Source organism: Myotis daubentonii, chromosome 10 (assembly GCF_963259705.1).
Source record: "Myotis daubentonii chromosome 10, mMyoDau2.1, whole genome shotgun sequence".
Classification (NCBI taxonomy): Eukaryota; Metazoa; Chordata; class Mammalia; order Chiroptera; family Vespertilionidae; genus Myotis; species Myotis daubentonii.
Genome location: NC_081849.1, coordinates 53,728,585 through 53,740,904, shown reverse-complemented (window position 1 = coordinate 53,740,904; position 12,320 = coordinate 53,728,585). Strand labels below are relative to the sequence as shown.

At 38.0% G+C, this 12,320-nt stretch overlaps 1 protein-coding gene across 7 annotated transcripts in view; it reads right to left on the bottom strand.

Moving 5' to 3' along the window:
* PHF14 (PHD finger protein 14) overlaps window positions 1-12,320 on the bottom strand; it is a 168,582-nt gene that overhangs the window by 113,561 nt on the left and 42,701 nt on the right. For all 7 annotated transcript variants that reach the window (XM_059712435.1, XM_059712433.1, XM_059712434.1 and 4 more), the window contains exons 11-13: window positions 12,026-12,121; window positions 7,312-7,415; window positions 4,478-4,609 (exon numbers count right to left, since the gene is read on the bottom strand). In XM_059712435.1, coding sequence (XP_059568418.1) covers window positions 4,478-4,609; window positions 7,312-7,415; window positions 12,026-12,121 — 332 coding nt within the window. The remainder of the gene's footprint in view (window positions 1-4,477; window positions 4,610-7,311; window positions 7,416-12,025; window positions 12,122-12,320) is intronic.

The following is a 12,320-nucleotide window of genomic DNA, read 5'->3' as shown; positions in this document are numbered from 1 at the left end:
CAGTCTTTTATTGACCATGACTCTACTCCTGTTATAGCGATCATATCCTTTAATCTTAATGATAAGCTTAATGATAAGCCAACTAAAAAACTCTGTAGAAATCATTTCTAAAAAATGTTGAAGCCGAAACGGGTTTGGCTCAGTGGATAGAGCGTCGGCTTGCGGACTGAAGGGTCCCGGGTTCAATTCCGGTCAGGGGCATGTACCTGGGTTGCGGGCACATCCCCAGTGGGAGATGTGCAGGAGGCAGCTGATCGATGTTTCTCTCTCATCGATGTTTCTGACTCTTTATCTCTCTCCCTTCCTCTCTGTAAAAAATCAATAAAATATATTTTAAAAAATGTTGAAAAAATGAATGGGTCTTTTTATTAGTGACCCATACCATTTATGAAAGAGGAAATATAAAAACTTACTCATTAGCCCTAACCGGTTTGGCTCAGTGGATAGAGCGTCAGCCTGCGGACTCAAGGGTCCCAGGTTCGATTCCTGTCAAGGTCATGTACCTTGGTTGCAGGCACATCCCCAGTGGGGAGTGTGCAGGAGGCAGCTGATCAATGTTTCTCTCTCATCGATGTTTCTAACTCTCTATCCCGCTCCCTTCCTCTCTGTAAAAAATCAATAAAATATATTTTTTTTAAAAAACTTATTAAAAGAATTTGATGAAGCATTTTTAAAAACATGGGGATGGGAAGAAGATAGCAGAGTAGCATGCAACAGGAATCTGTTTCTCTAGCTGGAATATAATTGCACTAGCCAAATCTACCTGATGTAACTATTTTGGAACTCTGGATTCTATTGAAGACTTGCAACTTCCAAGGAAAGGCTTGCACAGGCAAACTGTTAATTCCAGTCAACTTCAGCTCTTGCCTACTAGCAGCTAGTCCAATGCCCATCCCAAGCCACATGGCAGGCAGTTGTGCACATATTCCTGCACTAGCTGCACACAGTAGTTCAGATCCAAGGTGGGCAAAACAAGCCCTAACTTCAAATACTGGGTTCTGTGCTCTGATTGCTACTTTTGATCATAGAAGCATGGACAAAGAGGTGAGTGACCTCCCTCTATTACTGCAAGATACTCAATCTGAAGTGACTTCCAGAACTTAAAAGACTGGCATCTTTTATCCCTCCGCCTTCATTTTTTTCTTCTTCCCGTTTTGGGAACCATACATTAAAGATTAGGTCATTCAAAAATAAGTGCAAAATAAAAATTAGAAAGTGACCATGCTTGCTTAGGGAAAAGCTCAGGAAAGACATAAGACCATAAGTTTATACCTCAGGCAAAGATATCCCACTATAATCCTATATAATAAAAGACTAATATGTAAAGTTTCCCCTCGACCAGGAGTTCAACCAGGGGGCAGGGCCAGCTGGCCAACCTCCTGTGTCCCTTATCCCACCCCTCCCCACCACACCAGGCGGGCCTGCCAGACTCCACCCATGCACGAATTTGTGCACTGGGCCTCTAGTAATAAATAATAATAACAAAACAGCAAACCCTGGAAATAGAGGAGAATTTCATTTCCAGAATTACCACATTATTAAATTTAAATATCCAGTTTTTGACCAAAAAAACAAAGCTTACAAAGGCAAAAGTATAGTCCATTTAAGGAACAAAAATTAAGTAAACAGAAACAGTGTCAGGATACTTGATGGCAGATCTATAAGACAGACTTTAAAACAACAGTTATAAAGATGTTCACTAAGCTAAAGGAAGTTGTGGAGAAAGTCTAGAAAACAATGTATGAACAAAATGGAAATATCAATAAAGAGGAAGCCAAAAAAATAAAGCAAAAGGAAATCTGGAGCTGAAATGAAAACAATTGAAATGAAAAATTCACTTTTTGTGGGAAATAAGGCAACGTTAAGCAGGCATAAGAATCAGTGGGAATTATCAAATTTGTCAAACACAAAGAAAAAGACTGAAGAAAAGAGCAGAGCCTAAGGGACATGTGTGACATCGGCAGGCAAACCCACATTTGCATTGTGGAAGTCCCAGAAGGAGAAGAGAGAAAGGGACAGAGAGAATGTTTGAAGAAATTACTGAAGACTCAAATTTGATGGAACTACATGAGTACAAATATCTAAGAAACTCAGTGAACACCAAGTTAGATAAACTCAGAATCCCACACTAAGACATATTATCATTAAATTTTGCAAAGAAAAAAACACAGAGAGACTCTTGAAAGCAGAAAGAGAAATTCAGAATCGTCACACAGAATCCTCAATGAGAGTATCAGTAGATTTCTTCTGCTTCATAGGTTGACACTCAACCACTGAGCCACACCGGCCGGGCAGTAGATTTCTTATCAGAAACTTTGGAGGCCAGAAGGCACTGGGTCCATGCTGAAGGAACTTGTCAATGAGGGGATTTAGTCCCCTATGGGCCTCTGGTCTCAGAGGGTACTGTCATTTATGGGGGTATCCAGCCATTTCTTTCAGTTTAATTTATACAGGGGGTACCTGGGTGGCCCTTCCAAGTAGTACCTTCTCCCAGACTATTGGGTTGACAGCAGACTATATATGGGATGGGATGGAACCTAACTGAGGGTTGAATGAGTCTTGGTTACAGAGTGGTCATTTTTCTGGGTTAAACTAAGAAACTGGATATTAATACCTAGGGCCATCATTAAATCACTTCACATTAAGGAAGCAGGATATCCTGGCATTACCAGGAATTGTTGAGAAACTAAACAGTCTTAAAGGTGGCAGCTGAGAGGTGGGTTAAAATATTGTTTTTTAGGCTGCCTGTCTTCCCTTATATTGGTACAAGCCAAGGATGTCAAGGGTCTCATATGTTCTGTTAAGACCGAATAGGTGACTCTTGTGTCCCTTTAAAAATTAACCTTTCACCTGCTATGCTGAGTCACCTGGGGTTCTTTTATAGTCACAAGATATCTTTCAGGTGGAACCACCAGTTGGCCCTTTTTAGTCTTTTTCAGATAGGGCTATTATGGGTTCTGGAGTGCCTCTCTCCCTTCGGAGCTGCAGACAGTCCCTTTCTTAATGTCCTGGCTGGTTGCAAAGAGAGTAAACCCTGGGGGCTCAGTCCTGAGGAGTGGAAGCCAAGGTCCCAGCTTCTGGGACATTGTTTGCTTCAATGACCCAGCTCTTTCATCTAAAGTTATTCCAGAAACTCTCATCCACTAAAACCAGAGCTTGCAGACAAGTGCATAATCCCACTTAGGGAGAGAACTACACATCTCCATGTCCAAGATCATGGCTTAAGCACCCTAGCCCTGGAGACTAATAAAATGGCTTTCATTTTAGAAACTCACTTAGGATACTTATTAATACTGCTGGCATTCCAATAAGATATAGCAGTACCTTCTTAAAATCTGGTTTCAAAAGCACATAAATATCAAAAGAAATACACTCCAGTATATTCGAGAAGGGCAGACAAGTATGAGTGTCTTATGACAAACTGACAAAAGAACATTATGAAAATCAATCCTGTATAGTGGTGAAAAAAATATGTTTCCTAATACAATGAATAGAGGTAGCTTCATGAGATACAACAATGAGTAAAACACGTTTAATATGTTTAAGAAACACACAATGACTTTTTGTATAGACTACCGTTTAAGAATTTGGGGTTCATTCTTTTCTAAAACTAGAAAGGTAATTTGTATAAAAAAATATCATGTCCATTCCAAAGATTTCTCTGTCCCATATTCTTCCTATTTTGAATCAACCTATTAAAATTTGAACATCTGTCCCTTGGACTAAAATTAAGAAAAGGATAGAACTCAACATAAGGATCATAAACTTTTATCAAACATCTGTAGTGATTCAATATGCCCAGGTTAAGGGAAAAAAATAATTAAGAAACATGCCAAATGTTTCTAGATTTGCAAAGAATAGTTTAACTTATATATAACTAGCACAAATGACAAATACCAGATGTAAAGCCTTCAGTGACACTAATTTAGAAATAAAATAGTAAATTACAAATAAAAGCATGAATACGGAGGCAAATTCTTGATAAATTAATTCCATTTCAAAACAAATAGAGCATTTGAGAAATTCTTATAATGAAGTAAAAGAAAATTTATAAACACACTAGACAGAATTCATGCCTTAAAAATCCACTAAAATACCAAAACAGCCTCCATTAACTTAAAATTCATTTCTCAAAAATAAGCTATTACTGTGTTATTCATGATACTATTATAAACATGTATGTCAGAAGCATTTTTATCACAAAAATAGAAAACAATAACAATGTGAGGTTATGAATATGTTAATTAGCTTGGTTGTGATGATTATTTTATAATCAAATCATTAAGTTGTACACCTTAAAGTATATATTCCATTTTTGTCGATTATACCTCAATAGAGTTGAATAAAAATACTTATGGAAGTATCAATTTTAAAATGTGCCACACACTTTATTATAAAGCAATATAAGACGTCATCTTACACTGCTGAAATGAAGCCAACCCAATTCTAACATCTACATTCTCTCCATTGTACTTACCAATAACTGTTTTTGGTCTTTCTTGGCATCCTTGTAAGAGGAGGGTCCAGACATCCAAGATGGTAATGGAGTTTACAGGTATCACACAGCAAAAGAAGATGCTGATCATGGTTCTTCTTACAAATTCCACAACTTTGAATAGAGGCAGCAAATAAAGTATTAGAATAATAATTATCATAGTGGAACAGTTAATTGATAGCAATGTTTTTAAATTTCAAAATTTTGTACTGATTAATTTATTTCTTTTGTTGAAGTCAAATATTTTTTCAAAATAAAACTTTTTTTAATGTCAATAACTAATTATTAATTCTAAATACTTTTGAAAATATAGAAAAATAGCATGGATCTAATATAAATTTAAATAGTGCTAGAGACAAACCTTTTGGAGCAGGGCTTATAGGAGATACTTATTCTCAACATCTTTATCTTAATTTTAATTATCACTTAAAACCCATTTAACATTAGCTAAATTTTTCTTTAAAAATATACATTATTAAACAAAAAATATAAATTTTCTACCTCTCTAAAACTACAAAGGAAGTATCATTACAAACAAAATTCAGTTTCTTTCCTACCATTAACTATAAATCTTTGAAAGAACCTCCAACATGTAAATAAGGTACATATATACATAAGTCTCTTTTCAAAATCAGACTTTGCATCTTAAAAATATACTATAAATATTTACTGCAGAGAATGAGGAGTTTTACTATTGGTGTTACTGTTATTTTGGATTTTTGTTTGTTTTTAAGGAATCTAACTTTTCTTGTGCAAAAAGGCAACTGCTGAGAGCACATGCACCATGTCCTGAAAATCTAGGGTATAATTATTTATACTGGGAATGTAAAGACTAAGGGAAGAGCTGTTGAGAATCTAAAAGAGCTATCCATGTACAGAAACAGCAATGATTTTTGAATTTTTTAAATAATCCTAGAAAAAAAAAAAGGTCATACACAAAATTGTCCAGAGTAAAAAAAAAAAAAAAAAAAAAAATCACCTAACTATCACCTAAATATAGTCAAAAGTAAAAATTAACTGTAGAGATAAAACTTAGAATAGTTCCAAATGAATAAGTTTTGTTTGGGAAAAGCTGGGTTGAGAATGTTAGTCTTCACACAGTACACTCAGACACTAATGGGGCTTTTTCCACATTTCAAGTAAGTTATTTGCTATTACCTATGGAGGGAGCCTTCAAACAGGAATGGAAAATAAGTATAAAGATTGCTACTGTGGCTATAGCTGCTACTTCTGAAAAAGGAAGAGGTTGTAGGCATAGTTATGTATCACATAAGCATATATGCAGTTTTACATGAATATTCACATATGTGTATGTATATATACACACAAATAAGTCTAGCATCTTCTAAACTTTTCTCATTTAATCAGTTACAATAAAATAAAAATCCCAGCCAGTGTGGCTCAGTGGTTGAGCATCAACCTGTGAACCAGGAGATCACAGTTATATTCCTGGTCAGGGTACATGCCTGGGTTGCAGGCTCCATCTCCAGTAGGGAGTGTGCAAGGGGCAGCCAATCAATGTTTCTCTCTCATCATTGATGTTTCTAACTCTCTCTCCCTCTCCCTTCCTTTCCAAAATCAATAAAAATATATTTTAAAAAAGATCCTTTGAGCTCTGGCCAGTGTAGCTCAGTGGATAAGAGTACAGGCCCGAGCCCCAAAGAGTTGAGGGTTCAATTCCCAGTCAAGGGCACATACCTGGGTTGCAGGTTCAATCCTGGACACCGGTCAAGGCCTGTGCGGGAGACAACCAATCCATGTGTCTCTCTCACATCAATGTTTCTCTCTCTTTCTCTCTCTCCTTCCCTCCATCGCTCTGAAAAGTATCCTCTGGTAAGGATTAACAATAAAAAAAGATCATTTGGGGTGGTGAACACAAATACTGTGTTGTGGAATTGTGCACCTGAAATCTATATAATTTTCTTAACCAGTGTCACCCCAATAAATTCAATAAAAAGGGAAAAAGGGAAAAAGGGAAAAAGGGAAAAAGGGAAAAAGGGAAAAAGGGAAAAAGGGAAAAAGGGAAAAAGGGAAAAAGGAAAGGAAAGGAAAGGAAAGGAAAGGAAAGGAAAGGAAAGGAAAGGAAAGGAAAGGAAAGGAAAGGAAAGGAAAGGAGGGAGGGAGGGAAAAGAATATATTGTAACCTATTAAGGTATGGAAAGTAGTCTTGACTATGTAAAATTACTATAATGGTGGACACTGTAAAATATTGAGCCAAAAAACTAAAAAACAAAATACGTCTGGAAAAAAAATTATCAAAAGTATTAAAGCTTAGCATAGAGAGAGAAAAATGTAGGTAGACAGGTTCAAATCTAAAACTTATCTTCATTACCCACCACTGTACAAAGGCAATAATTCAGGATATATATATATATATATATATATATATAATAGCCATCAATACCTAAAAACACATGCAGAATTCTAAAACTTATTCAAGGAAAATAAAAATGCCTATTTATCTAATGTATTGTTTAATAATTTATAAAAATAATAATCTACATTATTTAAAGTCACTTTCCAATTCCCCAAAGAGGACTGTTCATTTCCATAAAGCTTATGCACATATATCCTCAGTTATTTAAAAAATACAAAAAGTCATTTCATATATCTTATTAAGCGAGGAGTAAAAACCTCTTCTAACATTACACTTGAAAACATCTTTGATTAAGGTATTAATAAAAATAATTTTAAATGCATTTAACTTAAATTCTGGTGTGGACATAATTCATTCTCAAATACTTGAAATATCTTGTTACTAAAAAGTATTAGCTTAAAAGCACACAATATTAATCTGCCATAATTTCATTACTTGCCTATAAAGTACTGTAGGAAGAATAGACGTCTTTTGTGCGCCTCCTTCTTTCTTACTTGGTTTTCGCTCCTTGGGTGCCCGCAATATTGCCGGTATGTTCAACTTCTATTGGTTTGAACAAATGCAGTTTATTGCAACATTTTCCCCTCTATGCCACTCAAGTCAACTGAAAGTGCTAGGATTGTGAGGGGGAATGTTTTACTAGCTATTACACCGGGAAAAAGAATTAAAATGAGTTTTTGTTTCGCAGCTACTTCCATCATTTTCAGGGGAACACTAAAACATGAAAATTAAACTTGTCCTTTAGCTTTAGAAAGTGAAAGACAAGGACAAGCATTTAAGAACATTTTTAAAAAATACACACAGTACCTTGACAAAAAGAATATTGAAGCCGTTTATTTTCCTCAATATCCCAAGTACACTGGTGCTCCCTAGGTTAATTAGAAAAATTATCTTATTGGACCAAACTCTCCACAAAGCGAATGAGAATCTCTTTGGGTTTCTACTAATCTGTAGTACGCTGGCTTCTCAGACAGCAACCATCTATCAAAGTCATTTCTCAGTGGCCCAGTGGGCCGGCATCTGTTCAACCAACTGGAAAAAAGTGTCATGCAAGCAGTACAAATGAATTCTACCTCTGCTATGCATTTTATATTTGCACAAGAAAATCGGAGCTTCTGTTAAAAGTCATTTAATAAATGGAAATGCCTTTTTATAGCAGATTCTTACGAGACTAACTTGCAAATCAAGCCAAAAGATAATGCTAGCTTGGCAAATAAACTAGTAATAGGCTTGTACTCAACATTAACTTCTCTAAATATAAAATTTAAAACACCAGCCCTGGCCAGGAAGCTCAGTTAGTTAGAGCATCATCCCATCCTGATATGCCAAGATTATGGGTTTTATCCCCAGTCAGGACACATACAAGAAATGAATGCATGAATAAGTGGAACAACAAAAATCGATGTCTCTCTATCTCTCTCTCTCAATCAATCAATCAATCAATTTCCCATATAATAAAAGGCTAATACACAAATCAACCGAAGGTAGAACGACCGGTCACTATGACATGCAATGACCACCAGGGGGCAGACACTCAATGCAGGAGCTGCCCCCCTGGTGGTTAGTGTGCTCCCACAGGAGGAGCACCGCTCAGCCAAAAGCCGGACTCACGGCTGGCAAGCGCAGCGGCGGTGATGGGAGCCTCTCCTGCCTCCATGGCAGTGCTAAGGATGTCCAACTGATGGCTTAGGCCTGCTCCCTGACATTCCCCAAGAGCTTCTGGACTGCGAGAGGATGCAGGATGGGCTGAGGGACGCCCCCCCCCCCCCCGAAAGCACGATTTTCATGCACGGGGCCTCTAGTATATATATAAAACACCATAATCTTCCAAATATCCATCAACAACCTATGGATAGAAACAAAGGTCAGTTCTGCATAAGCAAGTATTCATTCTCAGCTTTTAAATTGTATCATTCATTACTAGGGGCCTGGTGCATGAAATCGTGCACGGGTGGGGTCCCTAAGCCTGTCCTGCGATCAGAGCCAATCGGGGCCGGGACAATCGGGACCAGGCTGATTGGAGCCTGCCAACTGGGGGGAGGAGTAGGAGGAGGAACCGCAGGAGGTTGGTGGACTGGCTGGGGGGAGGGACCGCGGGAGGTTGGCTGACCGCAGGAGGTTGGCTGTGGGAGCACACTGACCACCAGGGGGCAGCTCCTGCGTTGAGCATATGCCCCCTGGTGGTCAGTGTGCATCATAGTGACTAGTCGACTGGTCATTCTGGTCATTCAGTAGTAACGGTCACTTTGGCTTTTATATAAATAGTTAAGCCACATACATTCTATTCACAGATGCATCCTCAAAACTAGCATGTCACAATACATATCAGTGTATATTGCTTCCTAAAATAATATGTCTACACACATTGTATGATGAATTTGACTCTTTGTACACCTGTGAAATGAGTATAATGAAAAATATCTTTTCTTTGAAAGTCACTGTTCACAAATAAAACTACTTTCATAATGAAAGTACCACTGTGTCTCCATCATCCTTAAAAAATATAACTGAAATTACTTGAATGAATTCTTAATTTATGAATTATATACACTGTACTAAAAAAAAAAGAACATTCAAAGAAATCCATTTGGCAATGATTCTTCTTTTCAACACAAGCACAAGCTAAAAATGTTCAAGGGTAAAGTAATTTTTTCACAACTATAATAATACCTGCTGAAGGGGAAAAACTATACTTTAAAGTTTCAAAAACTATTTCTTACACAGCTCAAAGGCAAATCAATACGAAAATGAATCTCATCTCTCCATTAGCCTTTTAAATTTTACATTTAAAAAATTCTCACATCAATGTTTCTTTCTCTCTCCCTCTCCCTCTAGAAAAAAAATCAATAATATGTTTTTAAAACACAAAATGACTAAATATAAGAACAAGTCAGAAGAAAATATGACAAAGAATTTAAAACTGCTAAATTGAGGGTGGAGGGTGGGGAATGTGGTAGGAGTTAACTCATGCTTCAAATCTTTTTTTTTTTTAATTAAATCTTTATTGTTCAGATTATTACATTTGTTCCTCTTTTTTTCCCCCCATAACTCCCCTCCTCCCAGTTCCCGCCCCACCCTCCGCCCTCACTCCCCACCCACTGTCCTCATCCATAGGTGCACGATTTGTGTCCAGTCTCTTCCCACATCTCCCACATCCCTTTCCCCCCCAAGAATAGTCAGTCCATTCCCTTTCTATGTCCCTGATTCTATTATAATCAACAGTTCATTCTGTTCATCAGATTATTTATTCACTTGATTCTTAGATTCACTTGTTGATAGATGCATATTTGTTGTTCATAATTTGTATCTTTACCTTTTTCTTCCTCTTCCTCTTCTTAAAGGATACCTTTCAGCATTTCATATAATCCTGGTTTGGTGGTGATGAACTCCTTTAGCTTTTCCTTATCTGTGAAGCTCTTTATCTGACCTTCAATTCTGAATGATAGCTTTGCTGGATAAAGTAATCTTGGTTGTAGGTTCTTGGTATTCATCACTTTGAATATTTCTTGCCACTCCCTTCTGGCCTGCAAAGTTTCTGTTGAGAAATCAGCTGACAGTCGTATGGGTATTCCCTTGTAGGTAACTGAGTTTCTTTCTCTTGCTGTTTTTAAGATTCTCTCTTTATCTTTTGCTCTTGGCATTTTAATTATGATGTGTCTTGGTGTGGTCCTCTTTGGATTCCTTTTGTTTGGGGTTCTCCGCACTTCTTGGACCTATAAGTCCATTTCTTTCACCAGGTGGGGGAAGTTTTCTGTCATTATTTCTTCAAATAGGTTTTCAATATCTTGCTCTCTCTCATCTTCTGGCACCCCTATAATTCTGATGTTGGTACGCTTGAAGCTGTCCCTACACTATCCTCGCATTTTTGGATTCTTTTTTCATTTTGCTTTTCCCGTTGGATGTTTTTTGCTTCCTCGCATTTCAAATCATTGACTTGATTCTTGCGCTCCTCTGGTCTGCTGTCGGGCGTCTGTATAATATTCGTTATTTCAGTCCGTGTATGCTTAATTTCTAGTTGGTTCCCCAATATAAGATCGAGGGTCTTATTAGTTTTCGTGTAGATCTCATTAAGTTTATCGGCAGCTTCTAAACAGTTCTTGAGAGACCTTAAAAGTGTGGTTCTGAACTCTATATCTTCCATTGACAATTTTGTCCTGTTTCTTTGTCTCCGCATTTTGTTATGCTTCCTTGGTGCACCCCCTAGTGGTCTTTGTTCACAGTCTTATAGTTAAATCTTGATTGTTGTAGCTAATTCCAGGGAGGGTTTGACCTCCAGGCCAAGTGGCTATGAGAATCAGCTGTGTCAGCAGTGAGAGAACTTCTGTCCTCTAGGGAGGTGCTAATCTAGCCTTTGCCTGAGGCTATCCGGCAAATGCCTCTGTGCAGGGCTTGGGCGGGGCGGGTCGCACAGGATCAACAGGGTGGGCCGGAGAGAGCAGTTATGGCGGCTCTCAGTCCTGTCCCCAGGGGCTCTGCCTCTCTGAGTCCCAGCACCCGCTGCAAAGCTCGGAGAGAAAGCTGCACTCGCTCCGACCGAAGCCAGACAGTCCCGCTTCTCCCGTTTGAGTCTGGGTCCCTAAAGACTCGCCTGTATCTGGAGCTCAGAGTCTGCGACTCCCTCCCGATTGAAAACGCCAACCAAGCCCTTCACCGCCAGCCCGCTCTGCACCTCAGAATTTGACTTCAGCACTGCGCCTCCTCTGAGTGTCCGTGTGCGTTTCTCTTTCCTCCTAGTTGTAGGACTTCCACTCAGCCAGCGTTCCTGTGGTTCTGGGTGATGTCCCTTCCGTTTTTTGGTTTCACTTTTGAAGTAGTTGTTCAAAGCAGCAAACTCCGGCGTTAACCTATGCCGCCATCTTGGTTCTCCCATGCTTCAAATCTTAACTTCATCACAAGCACAGGTCACTCAGAGCAAATGAAAAAATTTTGCAAACAAGACAGCTGTTAAAACAACCAAATTAACCTACAGGTTCTAAGGAGGCAGCTTTAATGCTCTAGATGTATTTCAGGCAGAAATCATTCTCCAAGAGGATTAGTTGGCCCTAATCAAACCAAATTCTTCAATTAGCAAAGTGACAGTTGTATCAGAGATCTGAGTTTTGAAAAGAAAATGGAGAACAAGAACAGAAGATAGCAAATGGAAAGAAACTAACCTGTCCTGTAATTCTGCCTAGTAAGGCCCATATTCCTTGTCCTTCACTTCGAAGTTTCCCATTCAGGTTTTGTAGTTCTTCTAAAGATTCACATAGCTACAATGCAATAATTCAAATGAGTAAACCATTAAAATGTATAGTAAAATATGCAAAAATATAAATTATTTATCAATATCAAAAATATTTATATTTATACTCCATATAGTTTTAATATATCCAAGTTACATACCACTGAGAGATGTATCCAATTAGTTAAGAAGCCTCAACAAAATGTAAGCAATTTTCCTAATGACAA